This window comes from Pygoscelis adeliae, unplaced genomic scaffold (genome assembly GCF_000699105.1).
Source record: "Pygoscelis adeliae isolate BGI_AS28 unplaced genomic scaffold, ASM69910v1 Scaffold545, whole genome shotgun sequence".
Classification (NCBI taxonomy): Eukaryota; Metazoa; Chordata; class Aves; order Sphenisciformes; family Spheniscidae; genus Pygoscelis; species Pygoscelis adeliae.
This window is the reverse complement of record NW_008824746.1, coordinates 383921-402821: the sequence shown is the minus strand read 5'-3', so window position 1 is coordinate 402821 and position 18901 is coordinate 383921. Positions and strand designations below refer to the sequence as shown.

At 36.3% G+C, this 18901-nt stretch overlaps 1 protein-coding gene across 1 annotated transcript in view; it reads right to left on the bottom strand.

Annotated features, from left to right (window-relative positions):
• LOC103916430 (protein unc-13 homolog A-like) overlaps window positions 1–18901 on the bottom strand; it is a 72498-nt gene that overhangs the window by 30745 nt on the left and 22852 nt on the right. Inside the window, exons 4-5 of the mRNA XM_009323410.1 lie at window positions 17849–17972; window positions 13844–13979 (exon numbers count right to left, since the gene is read on the bottom strand). Coding sequence (XP_009321685.1) covers window positions 13844–13979; window positions 17849–17972 — 260 coding nt within the window. The remainder of the gene's footprint in view (window positions 1–13843; window positions 13980–17848; window positions 17973–18901) is intronic.

Below are 18901 nucleotides of genomic sequence, written 5' to 3'. Positions count from 1 at the left end.
TTTTTTTTTTTTTTTTTTTTTAAAGTATGCCACGACAGTAAATCAACATCTTACAAAGTAACCTCCAAGCCTTCCTGATGGATACAAGGATACTACAAGGCAGTCTTGCCACCTGAGAAATCCTCTCAAGATACACTATCTCTTCAGTGCTACAATAGCTGTTTGTTTCCCAAGTGCAAAATATTTATCAGAACAAAAGAACATGCAATTAGGACAGAATCTGATTGACAAGACCAAAGGCTATCACAGAAGACAGGTGACACAAAGAAACACATGTTGGTGTGAATAAGACACTAGCAAGACACTGTTCTGCTGTCCGGTGAAGTGCGAGCTTCTAATCAATCTTCAATCTGTCAAAGTGTCATCTTGGACTGTTCCCAGAAAGAAAACTATGTCTAACTGACACTTACAGGAATTTTATTAATTACTCCAGATTTTGCCTGGGTTTGCCACTATGCAGCTATTTGTTAGTAACCTGTTTCTCACCTATTTCAACACCAATCATTAAAACCATTTTCTTGTAGCAAAAAACAGAGCAGGACTTGCTTTAGGGATCTAATGCTGTTCCTATTTTCTCCTTCTGTCCAGCTTGATTTGCAACAAGTAAGGAATAGGAATGACAGAGGAAGCTCTAGTGCTCTACATAGACTTATTCAGCTTAAAGCACTGGAAAATTTTATATGAAAGCATGTATACTTATCTGCTGTAAATTAGATCTAATCTGCCCATGTTTAAGTCATCTTTAAACAAATTCTTGCACTGCAAAAAAACGGTTGGGTTTTAGTCCAAACTTAATCTGTACCTGTAGTGTCTGCACTTACGTGATCAGTGTTTTCCCTGACCTTCAGCAAATGCTGCACCATGAAGCGAAAAAGCTGCCTGTCAGTTCTCCACATCATAGGCTTATATGGCTTTTCTAACCTTGAATCTCGATATCCAAGTCAAAAAGGAAAGTGTTTCCAAGGGAGATGATTTTACTGTTTGGGACTACATCTGAGTCTACTGCATAGTAACTCACAGTAATCTATGAGTTCAGGAGGACAATTTGTTCAGTGAATTTGATAAGTCATATATCAATGATTGCTAGTCCATGGACAATATGCTAGAGAAGTCTGATAATCCACATCAATACTTGAAATTCCACTTGAAAAATCCATACAAATAGGTAATCAATTAATGAACTGAGGAAAAAAGAGTAACATGAATTTATAGTAAGTAGCTTACTGCTTTCATTGTAAACCAATCAAAATTCAAGCTATGAGTTTGTAACCAAGCAATTGCTATGCAAATGTAGTAAATTAATTCCAGTGAAGTTTACCCTGCACATGAATGCGTTGGTATCCTTCAGGGAAGCAGCTTAAAGATGAAATATGGCACCGCACTAGAAGCCTAATGAAATTTTTCATAAACATTTTCTCCTCATTCCATGGGAGCTCTCTTTTCTCCTCTGTTATGTAGCTCTTTCTGTAGAGTTCTTGTGCCGCTACCTGAAATGGCTGCATTTTGATTTTTTTGAGATCAAGTCATACAGACAAAGGGAACTTCCCTGCACAAGAACTGATACCTGACTTGACTATTTTAGCTTTTCTATAAATGAACAGCTTTTCTAGTAGTTTCAAGGGAATACTTGCACAGAGATTGAATATACATCCTTTACACACAACTGTAAGTATTAATTAGATACACTAGGTTCCCAGAAGCTCACAAGGCTATCCACTTAAATAAATTACTACTTACGCAAGTAAGGTCTAAGTAAAGTGTGTTAATCTTTATAGCATGTAAATCTTCTGGGAATGAGAGATGAAATAACTGCATAACAGTAAAGTGTTAATACAGTTACATGAGAACAGAAACACCTAAGAAGGCATAGACCTTAATTAATCTAGGACAAAAAAAAATTCCAAAAGCCTTTCCTATTCCATTCACACCTAAAGAATTAATCATGAATAATGTTATTACACAGAATCTCAGGGGAAGTCAGAATGATTTGTCATTTATTACGAAAGGTTGTCACCATAACAAACAATACAAACCCATGAATATTAATAATGAAGTCAATTAAAGCTCAATCTCAGGTCATTATAGGATGCAAAACAATCACCAGAACACTTCCAACAACCACAAGCAAAACAGACACTTGTGAAAAGATTTAAAGACGTGAAAGTTATAACATCTGATTACTAGGAGGAGCGAAACAGTATGGACTGATAGGGATAGATATTGGAAGAAACAAATAGTAATCTCTGCCATGTGACAAAGATATTTACATTTTATTTTAATACCTAACCTGTTTTATAATTAGGTTTTGTAGCTTATTTTATATATACCGCAGGATATCAAACTTGGCAGTATCTTTTGTGCCAGAACTAGACACTGTACCTCTTCTCCTACTGGAAGTTTCTCCATGATTATCTCATTCCTAGATTGGAATACAGGTCATGTTCAAAAACAAGGAGAGACCTGAAAATGTGTATATTTAAAAATTATGCTGTATTAAACCAACTATCCAAAATACAAAACCTCATTTCTACAAGTTATTCAGAGCACCCCAAGCAGAGCTGCCAAACAGTTCGTAAGATTAACTCCTTTTAATTCTGCAACAGAATGCCTGTCTTTATAGAGACATAATGTGGATATATACAGCTCTATATTATTATTTTTAATGAGAAATAATTTGAACAAGTCTATTAAAATTTCAGTTTTATCAATTCCATTTATCATCAATAACTCAATAATTTAAAAAAATCCGCAGCAGTAATTTTCAATCAATATTTCGTGTCTCTCTCTGCCAGGGTCCTGAGTGTACCAATAGACTCCATCAGACCAGCCTCACCAGGGGCCTCTCCAGGGGATCCATGAGCCCCACAGTCCCATTTAAGTTCAGCCCTGGGCCTCCAGTCCCTGCCTGAGGTTATATTACAGGAGTGACAGTCTCTAGCTCCAGTACAGCTCTGCCTAGGTACCCGCTGATCTAGACCCTCACTCTCGGACTGATTTCCTGGCTTGAGCTTGAGCCTGCTTCATTGTTATGGACCTGCCTGGTGATCAGTGCTGTGTCTTACCCCGGTTGCCACCACTAGACCTGATCCTGACCTGTAAGAGTTGACTTACCAGTTTGACCTCGGACCTGTTTCATCACCACGAACTTGTCTGGTCAACTGCACTATTGTTTGACCCTTGCTGCTATTCCCAGGCTTGCCTAGGGGTAGGAGGTTGGGGCACTGGCTGGTGAGGCCCCTGCCCTGCTTGCTGTGTTATCATGCCTGACTGCCCATCCCTTGAGGAGCAGCTGGCTGCACTGGCTCATCTTCACTTACCTAAGGCCTTAATTCTGCATTCCGTGTTTGTAAAAACTCAGCTGAGTATGAAGATTTTTGCTTTCAGAAGTGCCACAAAGATCAGATTCATAGCTGCGCTATGTAATTTTACAGCAAACTGTTAAATAGATCCTGTGAGAACTTCATGACGTGAACTAAAAGCATTTAACTTTAAAAACAAACAAAAATAACCTACCAAAATCTATTTGGGATAATTCTAGGAAAGAAAAACGTACATCAACTTGTCATATCAGCTCACCATCATTTGTTCTGAACTGCAATTTGCCTTGCCAAAGTAAATGTTTTGTTCCCTTCTACTCTTCTGAACAGTTTTATACATAATTCATTGTTTTTTTCTGACAGAATTGTCAATTCCCTAAATGTTCGTTTTCTCAATGTCCTTTTTATCAATCTCTTTCAAGTACAATGTTTTCTCTACATACTGCTAACTGCTAATTTACCTTCTTTTCCATGTTCTTCACTCAAAATTTTTTAACATGTAAGAATAAAACCGGTAACAATTGTAAAGTTGACATAGTTATAAAGTAGAGGCATATAACAAACCCCATAAAAATATCTTAAACTTCAAATTCACTATGTTTATGAGACTTAGTATTCTCCAGCTCTAATTGCAAACTTTGACTATACTTTTGCTGCTGTGGAGAGCTACTGCAACATTCTTTAAAATTCTTCAGAAGCACTTTTTTTTTTTTTAAGTAGATTTTGAAAGAACCACTTCTACTCCAATCAAGAGCAATAGTTCTAGACCACAGAAGATCTGAAGAAAAAACACATTTGAGAAAAGCAAGATAGTGGAACTGAACTCGGAAAGGGCAGCGGAGCAGGAAGGATCATCAATGAGCATGTTAATTTGAGTGACAGATGAGAATTAAGCCTGGGGAACAATGGAATGATCTCTCAGCACTACAGTGCTGTTCAAAAGGGCTTAATTTTACATAAGACTCTAAGCCACTATTACAACAATTTTCCCTTATTGAAAAGATCTGTGCCTTACTGTAATAAAATAAATTAATAACATCATTTATTTGCAGTTTTAAATGACTGATCTATAAAACTAAACCAAACATCACCTAAAGCAGAATACCTTCCTACCCATGCTGCTTTCCATAAATCAAGTAGAAAACAGCTGTCCAAGCAGCCAAAGAGCTTAGAGGAGTGCTCTTTAATATGTGAAAACAGTTCATATTCAGGGAAGTCACTCAGTTGGTGGGTGTTTGATGTAAACAGCCATTTTACCTTGCCTTTGGAACACAGAAGTATTACATGAGTTAAAATGTTATCTAGAGAAAAAACAAAACAGCTCTTTTAGAACAGCAAATCAAAGAAGAAATAGTTGCAGCAGCCACTTATCAATATTGACATTCTCTTCTTTTGAACTATTCTGGACATCAGATGTTGTTTCTTACTTTTTTCGACTCTGAGGGTACTTTCATATAGATGGTGCTTTCGGAAACTGCACCAATGAGTGTCTAATACTACAATACTAGCTCAGAGAAAGAATGCAAGTTTAAAGTAGATGAGTTTCAGCTGAGATGTACAACAGCTTTTGCTAATATTAGGTCTTAACATGGCCATTGAGTTAAAAAAATCTGCTAATTGTCCTTTATATACTTTTTCTATAGCTAAGGAAAGGTCAGGTTGCTTTACCTACCTTCCCATTAAAATAAATAATGTTTACTCAGTATTTTTTATTTGCCTTTAAAACAAAGACTAGAAACCAGTAATTTGTGCTGTAGGAAATAACCACATATTCTAAAAGCATTACTCATATTAAGTAGTACACAGATCCCAGACAGAGATTCCATCACACTAGATACTATAGAAATGAGAAAATTATGTTGGTTTCGATCTTAAAGACCTGTATATTGTGCTACTTATGCAAACTAGAATGTATCATGAGAAACTCATTTTCTCTTTTTATGTACTGTGAAGATTCATGTGTATGAGCTAAATTTCTGCATCCAGGCTCAATCATTATCTTGAAAATAGATTTGATAAAGCTCAATTAGTTATAATTGTTTCATCTAGACTATTTTCCTCATCAATAGAGGGTTTGAGGAGGAATAGGAGATAAGTATTTAATATTCTTTTTCAATCCTGAAGGAATTACAGTAAAATTTCAAATGGCACTGGACACCTATGTTTAGCCAAACTGAATTCTACCCAAGACCCTGCCTGAAAAGTATTCCTTGGAGGCGCACACACACACCCCCACCCCCCAAAAAGAAAAACCAAAACCGAACCACCACAGACCCCAGCAAGTACAATATGTCTGAAAGTGCAGTACTGTGCTGACTGGAGCAGCTTAACCACTTAAAAAGAATATACAACATCATACTATGAGATGTTCTTCACAGTTTTCCAGAACAAATGAAGCTGCTGCCCTGGGAAGTAGTAGTGCCCTTCTTCAAATGTGTGGAAAAGCATAATATTAGTTATAAGAAAGTAAAGCACAGTGATACAACTGGAGCTCTCTAAGACGGCACAAGGACTGCAATCATGTAACACATGGCTTTGTTTTAGAGAACAGCCTCAGAATAACAATTAAATGCAAAAAACCACTAATTACAATGTCAACTGCTTTTTATATTTTAGAAGTAATATGCCAGTTCTGAAAGGCTGGGAGCGGTGAACGGTCATAGCCAAAAGGCTTACGTGTGACCTACATTTTTTGTTAACCTGCTTTCTCCTTTGCTTTCTTTTGGACCTTATTTCTTTTTGGCAGTAAACGTGAAAGGAAACAATAACACATCATGGAAGATCGGTTATGCTTAGCTATTCCGTAATGTAACTTTGAGGAACAATCTGTCATTGAATGATCACAACAGTAAACAAACATATGGACAAATGTTATCGGCTTAAACAGCTATGGCTACGTATTGGAAATATGGTTTTAGTTTCAGGAGTTCCTGACCTGTAGCCAAGAGGTGGAGGTGGAAATTTTCATGGTTTAGAAATAATTTTATGCCTGCCTATCAATTTTTCTGATATCTGGGCATGAATAATTAAACAGATTACAGGACAAATGGCTGTAAAGTGATCACTTCAAATGAATTTAGACCTTAGCAAATGTTTGCTTCTCTGTATTCAAAAACAGGGAAGATTAATTACATTTTTAAGAGGCCATTTAACTCTCAGGATGTCTCAAGCATTAAGGAACTTCTAAGACTATCACATTTAAGCTTTCTTCTCAGTTTTCATCTGTTTGAAAAGATCTGTATGTTGCTGTTATACCACATTAATTTACTTTAATTAATATCAGTTTAATGACTATTACATTAAAATCAACATTGCTAGCAATTGCAGATCATGAAGTCCAATTTTAGTAATATATCTCCTTTTAACACTCAGCAGTTACCATCACTCAAAACATTTGATTGGAGGAAACACTGTCAAAGCCAAACACTTTAGAACCAAATACTTAAAACCAACTTTGCCCATAAAATCTATATAGGTCTAGCGTGGTTTTGTAGGCAGCATATCCCTCCTTCATTTCCTGTGTGAATACAAGGATGTACAATGACATCTACTCATGCAGCCTATGTAGATAGAAATAAGTAAACCTGAAGAATGGATTTTTTTACGTAATCAAGTCTTTTTTTCTCCTTGTCCAATGATTGATTTATAGCTCTGCAGAGAAGACAAGTATCACAGGACATATCAATATTATTTTTAAAAGAAAGATCCTTATCTGTGTTACTGTTTCCTTAGGTTTTGGGTTTTTGGGGGGTTGGTTGGTTGTTTTTTAAAAGAAATCTTTTATTTAATTTTGCTTGGCTTGGAAATGCCCCTAATCAATCAGTTTAGTTTCTGATTGACAGGCCCTTGCATAGGACTGACTTTGTTTAGGTGATTAACTGTGGACCGCAGCATTAATATTTTCTAATAATTGTAATTAATATTGTCAATGTATTTGATTGCTGTTTTCAAAATACAGCAAACATTTTTAAAACAAGACTTTGAGAGTAACATTTTCAAAAGCTGAATGACTAAGTTCCTTTGAAAATGGAACATAAGAGCTTACCTTTTTGATGTGTAATTTTTTTCTTTAGTGTACGTTTTCAGCATAATCCTTCTTTTGTTTCAAACAGTAGTTGTTCAAAACAGTAGTTTTACAAAACACTCTTTTTTATTCTGGTTATTCTGAGATCTAGATTAATGGATTGCTTTCAGTCGTGAAGAGAATTTTCCATTTTAATTTTCCAGTTAAGTGAAATGTCTCCAGAAGAAACACTAAACTTATTGAGAATACAAGCATTAATTGTACTATTGCAGTATTCATGTGTTTCAAGTTGCAAGTATATGAATTGCATAGATTAATTCATTTTTGTGCTAATGTAACTTGACATAGTTAAACTGTAAATAGAACATACAGTTTTCATTTAAAGCTTTTTATCAACTTTAACATTTCATGTAATATTGTATGTACTTTATTCACTTATCTGCTGTTCTAATTCAAATTACTGTAGCTTAAGGCAATTATGTCATACCATACTGCTAATACGATAGATGTATACGTTACTTCCTCAGTACGATGACATGCAAGAAGCACATATGAAAGGTATGATTTTACTGAAGAGTATATTTCAAGTACTTATATGCATATTTTTTCCTGAAGAAGCAGCATATAATTATACGAAGTACTCATTAATTATGTCCTTCTCCATCATTTATATATTTTTAAATTATAAGGCACTTGGTTTTCAGTCATTCTGCTGTAATATCTGTAAATTTCTGGCTATTCTGGATATACAGCAAAATATTTGTACCTGAATGGTACCACAGAGATTAACCATGAAATCCTTATTCTTGCAAGTAGTAGCAATTAGCACTGGATACTAATAATGCATACAGAATGAACCAATTGATTTATCATATGGTTACTATACACAGCCGGAATGAAGTATATACTAAAATACTTGATTGCTGATTTTTAAAAAATTACAGTAATTTGTTCATTAATTACATTCATTGGAGTTTGGTTTTTTTTAAAAAACATTTTCCCCTTCTCTTTCTTTTTTTTTTTTTTTTAAAGACTCTGGGAGAAGATATATTGCTCTAATAAGAAGTCACTTAATCATTTACCACATCCTTCAAATTCTGATTTACTTAATCAGTTACACTTAATTAGCTATCAGTCTACATCTAGAGTCAACTGCCATAAACATCATTTATGTATATAACCAAAGAATTGACAAGTAAATATCAGTGTAAAGAACAGATTAATGAAGAAATTTTGTACACATTAATACTTAAATATTTACAGGATAGTTAAATTTGGTGTTTAATACAGCCATTCAAAACAAATAGTCTAATCTACTTCCCCAACTTCTCAGATTTTTCTGATGTATTTTTATAGTACAAATGCAGTTATTTTGAATAAATACACATTGCTATCTTTAATTAAGCTTTAAAATGATCATCATCTTTCTGCTCATAACCTTTGAAAACACTTATTACTAGATGAAAAAGCTTCCCATTTAAAAATACTACCTGGTGGTGACCCTCAATTTAGTCATATAAACTTTCACTTAAATTCAATAAAATTATCTGGGACAAAGAGACAAAGGAAAGAATTCCATAGTCAGGTTAGGTTAATTTCTTACGGTTTAGCTTAACCTGCTCAGAGGCTCGGATCTCTGTTGAAAAAGACATCAACCCAGATGATATGCTAATGACTGGACATGTGTTTAGAAAAATATAGAGAAATAGCTCTTGAATACTGCCATTACTGACAGCTCTCACCCTGTGGAAGCGCTTGTACTTCTCCGTAAATGCCCTGCAAGAACTTGCTAGTAAACGTATACAGGCCAAGGATCACAACAACCAAAAAGATGCGGTAGCACCTTGTATATATACAGTCTACTGGCTAACTGCATCCATGAACTTGACGATCTTTTTGCAGTCTCATTTATTTCCTAGTAATTTTGTGTTGACGCTACATGCACTAGGACTCTGCTTTTTTACTGTACACGAAAAGGTCATTTAAGTGCATACGCAACATGTTATCCCCTCAGAGAATACATAACTTAATAATGTAACAGCTTTTATCATCTTTTCTCTTGTGTTTGAGCTATTTTTCTGGTACCGCTGCTGTTAGACATGGCTTAAACATGAGTCAAGTGTCTGACACTTGCTGCATTTCCCAAGAGCCTGTTCTATCCCTCATCAGGACAACACACCTTTTTGAGCAACAGCTGCTCACAGACTCTTTCCTGAGTTACTATAGATAGAGGACACCATGTATGAAAAGTAATACAGTCTGTGACAGCTGATACGAAAGCCAAAATTAACAGTAAAGAGAGATAGCTTTTTTTCCCCCCCCAGTTTGCCTTTGCAAGCAGAAGAGAGGAGAAGTGATTCTACCAACACATAGAAAGCTCTCTCTGCTCAGAGACCACTGCTGAGTGATGTTCTTAGAGGCTGCCTGGACTTCCTCCTGAGCATTCAACTCCACTCAACAGAAAGTGATGGCAGGGAAGTAATTCAATTGTTGCCACTTCATTCCTTGCCCCTTCCACCCATTATGCATCATCATCTTCCACACTCAGGGAAGCAGAAAGACAGCAATTATCTTTCCCTTATCTTTTTTTCCACAGCATTGTTGCTTGTTCAAAGCAAATAGATAAAAAAAATTAATTCCCTTCTGGAGAACTTCCAGAAAGCACGGTAGCCTGCATAGGTAAATACTTTAGCTTAAAAAATGGAATCAAATGCCTTTCCTGCTCTCCAGATGCAATCTATTAGTTACAACACACAAACCATGACAGGACTTGCTTCCCTTCCTTTCTTAAGCTTTCAGAAAGTCACTATCCAATAGCTGAACCCACGTAGACACATGCCCAAGGGTGAGAACAGGACAGACACACAAAGCCTTACGGGTCAACACTGTCAATAGGTCCAATTTAACTTAAAAGAAGTAGTATATATTGGGTTGTGAAACACACTACCTTTAATCATCTATTGTTAGAGTTAGTCACAAAACCCCATATCACTTAAGACCTGTTGGATAGAAGCTTTTAAGCTTTTCCCCCCTGCCCTCCAAAAGGGGACATTTATTTTGTCATACATTACCTTTTTGTTCAGACATTCTTTTGATCTTCTTACCCTAACCCAATAGCTGATTTTGCTCCAGTCCAGCTTTCTTGGCACAGTCTTGGACCAGATTAAGCTGATCATCTCACCAAAGCCTTAGGTTTGGGTATCAAGACTGGTGATTAAGAGAGCAGCAGCTACACTGAAGAGCTCTCTGGAGTCCTCTGTCTCCCCTGCCATACAGAGGAAGCAGAGCTAACTGTAATCCCGCTAGGCAAAACATTCATCTCCATGAGCATTTATGAATCTATTGTTTTTCATGGCAGGCTATCAGAGATGAGAAATATTGAATGACCAGAGAGCGCTCTCACAGAAGATGATAGTCTGCTGGCTGTCGTCTTTCACTCACCAGTGTCTCTAGTTCCACACTGTTTACTCTCTACCTCAAAAAAGCCATAACTAAACATTTCACTGCTCCAGTGTTTTAAAAAACAACAAACAATTCATGTGGTTAGCTTCTAAATATGGCTCAGTTATTCCACTTAGATGAGAGGCAAGCACTCACCTTATAAGCACTCTTCTGTCTCCTTTAAATCTGCAGTTGCACTACACAAAGCTGTTAGTAACAATTCTAACCTTTTCTTCCCATCACCTGCCCCTTGTATCTGTACCTATTCAGTGGCGTAATACAACAACTATTTGCACTAGCCACTGCCAAATCTGCAAAATTATTCAGGTAAAAGATTTGCCTTTAAAATAACCAACCTTACAAAATTCTTTCCTTTTTTTTTTTTTAAATAGGATTAGGACAAAGATTTGTACCACTGTACTCAGGAGGACAGTGAGCTGAGATCAGGGTCAAGCAACAGAAATTAAGCCAATTCTGCTTTTGAACACGCTGCACTGTAAAATTATGGCCTAAGAAGATACAGAGAAAAGAGAGGATACAGTGAAACCTGTCTCCACAGAAGCAACTATCCGCTGGTGTAGGATCCATTCAGAAACCAAAACCACTTATGGAACTTGCAGCATACCAAGGAGTCCAAGGAACTGAATGTAACAGTTAAATTCCATTACCCCATCACTTCCCTCCTTATACCCCCATTCACATGCCTGAACCAGGAAGGCATTTTAGTGTCTCAACACAAACAAGGCACACAGAAAATCTCTGCAATACTTAAATTGCAACACACACTGCAAAGGTATCTAAGACTTTGGGATTTGTAAAAAGTAGCTGGAAATTAATAGATATTATCTAAACAATAACATAACTACAAGTATGCATCAAGCATCATTTCATTATGCAATTCCCCAAGATCAATTGTAGTCCGAAGAAACAGGTTAGAACAAATTTGTGTGCTTCTGCTCTTTTTTGCCACTTTTCAATCAAGCAGGATTACTAATTTCTGAAGATATGTAGGAATATAAATCCGTCAGTTTCATTTGTGCTTTTCAATTTTATGCTGCTCTGGGTATTATAATTTAGTGTTATGAGTACTCCTAATATAAACTGCTGTCACATACAGTAGAGTGTTTACAGAACATATAGCTACGCAACAAACATTTTCACATCTCGCTGCTCCTATCAAGAATTTTCCTTTGATAGGTTGGCATCTAGTTTTCACTTTGTGGCAGGGTCCTTGAATTCTTTACCTTATTTTTGGTTGTAAACAGTTCTTCACATTTTGTATAGCATTTATTTTAACCTTAGGTGAACTGGGTTTTGTTGCATGCATGGCACATGATCTAGGCAGGGAAGAAGGAGCCTTCCTGCTCCACCTTGTGAGACATGGATGAAGGCTGACTCTCTGGGAAAAGCAGGGCCCCCAATGAGCTGCTGAGGTGACTCTGAGGTGACACAGTTCTCAGCCATGTAGATTTTCCAGAGATGATTGTTTAAAAAGTAAAACAATCTAGACCCCCCCAGTCACAGCTACAGATAGTGAACACTGCAATTCTTTGCATTTTTAATACCACTGAAGTGTTCTCAATATTTAGCCACATAGAACTTGTACGTGAAATGTATTTTCAGAAAGACAGTAACAAGGAATCTTATAGACCACTCATCTGTCAATTTTGCTGACCCACTGAGCACTCTAAGAAATGTTATTTGTTCTTCTTATTGGTCTCAGTTCTAATTTCTTTAATGTCTTGTGGACATTAAAATTAAAGTATCGTGCAGGCAGCACACTGCTTGTGAATAACGACCTGGAAAGTCATTGTTAAAGGTAATGCAAATAGTAATATCAGACTTTCTAATGCCTCCTGTTGCAAGATGGAGTTCTGTTGTTCAGACCTCTGTCAAAAACTTTACCTGTTCCATGCTTCAGTATGTGTCTCATTATTTAGACTGTTGATTCACTAACACTTTAAACTGGAATAAGCTAGAACTGCCCCCGCTCATACCTGCTCTTCCTTTAACCTGACACAAAATATTTGAGCATCTGCTCAAATGGACCACAAAGCTGAGATAGCCTGGCAAAATGTTTCAGTTTTTATTCCAGATCAGTTCCAAGTCTGGTTCATTGAATGGCGAGAAAAACTCTAATGATGACCCAGGGAGGCAGACAACACAGGGAAAGCAGTGATCACCTGACAGTGGGAGGAGCACTGCTTCTTTCTTTCAGTGTCCTCCATTCATCCCTGAACCTATTCAATTAACTAAACACGCAGAAAACTAAGCCAAAGAGCGGGGCTTCTTGTTTCTCAATTCAACACAGGGTTCAAGACAGACTGTTTCAACAAAGTACAGTTCCAGAAGAGATGGAAAAGAGATGAGAGCAGCCCCACAGCTACAACAGAGGGCTGGAGATGAAGGAGTAGGAAGGGTTAGAGGCAAGGATGGATGGAGAAAGTGACTTTCAGTTCTGGTGAGATGTTCCTTTTATTTGAAAGAAACTTGCTTTACCATGTATCTGCCATTAAAGAACATAGAAAAGCTAATAAATACCTGCATTGTCTTTAAAATATTATCCTTTAAAACATCACTTTAAATGAAGGCCAATCAACCAACCAACACGTTTGTACTTCTGAAGCCTATACATAACAACCTGCTGCAAAAGATTCTAGAATGTTATTTACCCCTTTTGCATCATTAATAGATTACATTCTTGTTTTGTAGGAATTTGCCAAAGATATTTCTGGTTGCCTTTAATATCTACTTTTTTTGTAGGCTAAAATCCTCTTTTCTGACCACCAATGATTCATTGAGAAGGCACACGTATTTGCAAACTGGTTTGGCAGGCTACAGTATTCTTCATGTTTTTTCTTTCAATAGAATAAGAAGATTTATCATGCTCTGTCCCACCACAATAATGGAAACATATGTCTTATGGTTTTACATGTTTATAAAACTTCCAGTCACATTCTTGCTTAAAGTAATTGTATATGTATCACAATGTCATTCAGAAATTAAAAAAAAAAAATCAATAAATGTTATGATACATGTGTGATATGACAAATTAAAATACCTTAGTTTGCTTTCTTGTATGCTGAGACCACTTTCCATGGATAACAGATTATCATATGTATCTTGATGTGAATGTCTTATACCTTGGAGGGGTGCCTCTCTGTGCCAGCCTCTGCAATCTAAATCTTTGTGGCTATCTGCAGAGAAAGAAAAAGCTGCTAGAAATCTTTCAGTCCATTTTACAGAAGGAACTTCTAAAAGAGGAAGTACACATTAATGAAATTAATTCATTAAATTCATCGTAATAGGGAATTAATCAAGTCAATCACAAAACCTTATTAGAATTAAATCACTTTTACAAGAACAGCAGAAATAGAGTTCCAAGATCACCTTCCGATTGTGGCTCTGAAAACTTCAAGAGGCCTAAACCAGCTACCTTTTTGTTACACAAACTTGGAAACAGTTCATTTTACAATCAAAAAATGAGCTATTGCTGGATTGGGAAGAAAATGGATCTCTTAATTTTCCAGTCCAACTTCAGCTCTTAACTGGCCGTGTATTTCTTATGTGTCCATGCACAGCATTCCCAGATGTGTGTGGGGTTTGTTTTGGTTTCGTTTTTTTCTTTGGCTGATTTTTGGTTTTGTTGTTGGGTTTTTTTGTATTTTAAGTAAGGAATCAGGTTTTACTGTAATTCCACATGCTATTGGCCTAGAACCGACCTTTTTTTCCAAGTTCTTATCTCTTTGGAGAAACCTGGCAAGTGTCATCTGCAATTGCAGGTACAAACTGATTTCCTGCAAAACATTTTACTCTATAAATCATCCTATTGGCTTTAGTGAGAGGAAAGGGTTCATGATCTGGCCCTGAGTGTGAGGAAATTTTCTTCCATACTGGTTAGAAGAATTTGTGTACCCATCTCTTTTCTTCCATTTTTGATGTTTTGGTTAAATATTAGGAATTATGTTTTGATTTATTTCCTCTCACGCTCTTTACTCACACCTGGTTAGCTGCCAAAAAATTAAAATGTATGTTGTATCTTTTGCTCAAAATAAAAGCAACACCGTTGAGAAACAAAGAGAAGAAAGATAATACTTTGGAAAACAACAGGATCTTGTGGTTTTCCTACTGCATAAGCTAATGCCAACTTTTAGGTTGTAAATATATGTGAATTATTAGGCCGATCAAAATTGTATCAGAACAATTCATTTTCTCATTTGCTAATGCCTTGGTGTATCAGTGAAATAGTATGGTGACTAATGCAGAAACAGGGATTAATCTCATCATTGTTACTTCATTCTTGTTAACCTCATATCCTTATTTGCTAATCAACATATATGGCAAAAAGTGATAGTGAGTTGAATTTCAACCAAGCCTAAGAGGTGAATACCTCCATGGCATTTTCCAAAATTACTCACCACGTTAAAGTCCTGCTGACTTTCAGTAGGCTACTTGGCAAAATGAGATCTTAGTTCCCAAGTCACACAAATTACTTTCAAAATTATAGCTATTACCAAATACATTCCACTTAAGTAAAATAGTCTTCTATTTCTTTAGCTTACATTCTCTATGTAAGGTATAACTGAATGTTAAGGAACATGATATATGTCTCTCAAGCTGGATTTAAGAAAAAATAAGTGATGTCCTTTAAATTTTCTTCTGTCTTCTCTTACAAGAATGACCTCATAAATTTGAAGCAAAATTACTGTATTTCATAACAAAACCTGACTATCCTTTAAAAAACTTGACTTATAGAAACATTAAAAATGTTTGCAATTCAGCTGTAGTATTCATGTAGAGTCCGTATTTTATTACGGTGAATTTGCTTGCAGAATTTTAAATATATGAGATCCTCATTTTACTTAGCGGCCTTTTAACGGAGCTCACGGAGCTTAATGGAGATAGCAATGGTGAAATGACAACTCTGTTGCTACCACAACTAACGTTAGACGATACTTCTAGAAGAAAGCACTCATGAATTAACTAATGATATGAACACATTTCCCTGTTACTACATGCAGTGCTTCAAGCCAAAATGAAGCCATATTGTTAAAGCAGCATGGAAGGCTCTTTTATTTCTGCCAAGTATCTGGCATTCTCAAATGGACATCTTTCAGGAAATGTGAAAAATAACTGCAGTCTTCTACCTTTCCAAGGTCATTTGTCATAACAAAGAGGCTGTACTGATTCCAATAGTCAAGGATAGATTCTCAGCTTGTCACAGCTGAGCTGAGAATTGTTCAGCAGAATAAGCAATCAAAATGTAATGCCTTAGTCAAACTCCAGGCAGAGGGTAAAGATAAACATGTGGTAATGCTTTTGAATTCCTCCCTCCGAACAGAAAACTATAGTGTCAGAGTGACCTCTACAGGATTTCCACAGCACTCCACGACTACAGTCCCAGGGACTGTCTTTAAAATTTCTTTCAAATATATTTATTTGGAAACAGAATACAGGCATCAACCTGCAAACTGACACTCCCTCCAGCAGCAGTCTGAGATCAGTTACAACCTGAATTTACAGCTTATAGAAACTCTAATTGTGTGTTTACAGCAGACTTGCACCAGGTTTCTAGATATGAAAACTACATAAGGACACACTCTAAACATTCTGCTGGTTCAAAGGAGGTTTCAAGAAGAATTTATTGTACATAGAATAAATACAATTTGTACCAATTTTTCTCCTTTCATAATGGGTATTCCACTGCTACTGCACAAACTGTTGTCCTTTTCTGTCATCATCTTTATAAACCGCTCCTTCTTTGTACTACTATTCTCTTTTTATACTTAAGGACTCAGCCCATTCGATATAGGTACACTTTCCATCATGCTTAAAGGAAATAAAATTATCTCATAAGTGAGAATAATCTAGATGGAGGCACATGTGAATAGCAAGAAAAAAGTTCTTCCATCTGAATTTTTACTCAGACAACTGCAAATTGCTTGTGGCTGCTGGGGAAAAAAATACCAAACAAACAAAATACAAACAAAAACCAGAATGTGACTAGGGCTTAGGCTATCTTTTAAAATGTTTTATTGGCTAAGAAGTAGTAAATAACAAGTAATTTTTGTAAAAAACAAACAAACAAACAAAAAACCCCACAAACAAAAGGATGTAAGCCCTGTTGTGACTCATAAGATTCCACAACAGTCCACGGTTACCCTGTGAAAAGGTAGACATTCTACCACATGTATTAACAGGAGTGTAGTCATGCAGACTACACCCAGAAACATCAGAAATAACTAGTCTGCCCTAATCAGCATTAGCTGTATTGCCAAGTTCCATTTCAGACAATGCATTTCAAAAAGAACACTGAACAGCTGAAAAGCATATTTTTGGTATGACTTCTATTCCTCCCCTTCAAAAGATAAATAAAGTTTCTCATTCACATGTCTTCACATTTTTTACTTTTATTCTTGTATACATTTTAGGATTATTCTTTTTAGCCATAGTTCATTAGACTGTTTATTAAGCTAATATTAAGCTAATTTATCTTTGTGAACTTATTTGGCATATTGGACCGCGTCATATAGATGGACTGATAATCTCGATAAAGTCAATCTCTTTGTATTATATCTGGAAATAATGTGAGGTGATGCATTATTTAATGTTCAGTTTCCATTTCCACCTTCATATACACTAGTTTTGTACACATATATGCAGCTTCCATCTTCATATACACTATTCATAAAGGCAGACAACCTTTGCTAATAAGATAAAAATGCTGTGAAGCCCTAGATTTTACTAAAAGCTGGTCAAAGCTGACGTGATACAGAGCTATAACACACAGGCTCTAGTAGATTGAGCCTTAAGGAAGTACTTCTTTCTTTAACTCTACGATCCACATGTGGGTGAACATCAACCAGCGAAATCGTTCATCCAGCTCCTCATGGGAAGTGGCTCTCAGCGATTCTATTATTTACCAGTATGAATTATACAAATGCTCCAGTGATGAATAAGCATTTAAGATTCTATACAAAAATTACTATTTTCCACTGTATTTCAGGAAGTTAAAGTGGAATAGAATGTTTGGAAAGCTGGAGCGAGACCTCAATCCGTAACTCACCAAACGGTAATGCAAAGTAGACATCCAGTAAGATCTCATGTGAAGTTGGTGTTTTTGTGCCTTGAATCTCACTCCCGTTTTTTATTACTTCAGAATGCAATGTCCACCAGGAACCTGGACCTTCCTAGGAAAAAACGTTCTGACAGTTACCTGGGTAGGATTTATAGCATTATCCACTTCTTCCTGAATGAAGGTTCCCCTAAGTCAATAGAAGTTTCTTTATGACACTAGCAGGCTTAGGATCTACCCTAGATTCTTCCAACTTTTGTTTATGTAAGTAGTAGTTAGGACTTCATGAAGTTTTTTCACAGGCATGGAATTTGAAACCATAAAATATTTGCTCTACTATGTAGACAAATACACATTAAGATGGTCAGATGATTAAAACGCAAGAAATATGAATATTGAAAATTACTCTTATGGACTGAGATTTTCCACTTCCCCTTTGAACTGGTTCCAAACAAGTACATTCCAGCAAGGCTGAAGCAATCAATATATGTTAATAACCAAGCCAGAAAAGAGCTTGCGAAGTAACACTCCCTTTTAGGTTATTTCTGTGTTATATAGCCCAGAGCAGAGCTGCAGGGTTAAGAGGAGCAGGATAAATAACTAGGAAAGTTCCACAGTGGCCTAATTATAAATGAAGGCTTAGAGGGTCTGAAGAAATTAAGAAACAACCTCTACTCTTGCATCTTTGTTTGTTTAAAATTTCAGCATTTACTGTTAAGCCACAACCTCTGTGTCAGCAAGTTTTAACTCAACAGCAGCTAGGGTAGCAGAGCAAAACAACTGGCTTTGGGGCCTGAAATAGCGCTTGGCAGCTGTGATACAGAGCAATTTCTAATTTAAGCAGGAATTACTTTCTTCCCCTGCTTCCATTCTGAGTAGAATCATTGAAATGTCAGTTCAATATATGAATATTTATTAGTTCTGTCCTGGTTTCGGCAGGGATAGAGTTTATTTCCTTCCTAGTAGCTGGTACAGTGCTGTGTGTTGGATTTAGGATGAGAACAATGTTGATAACACACCGATGTTTTAGTTGTTGCTGAGCAG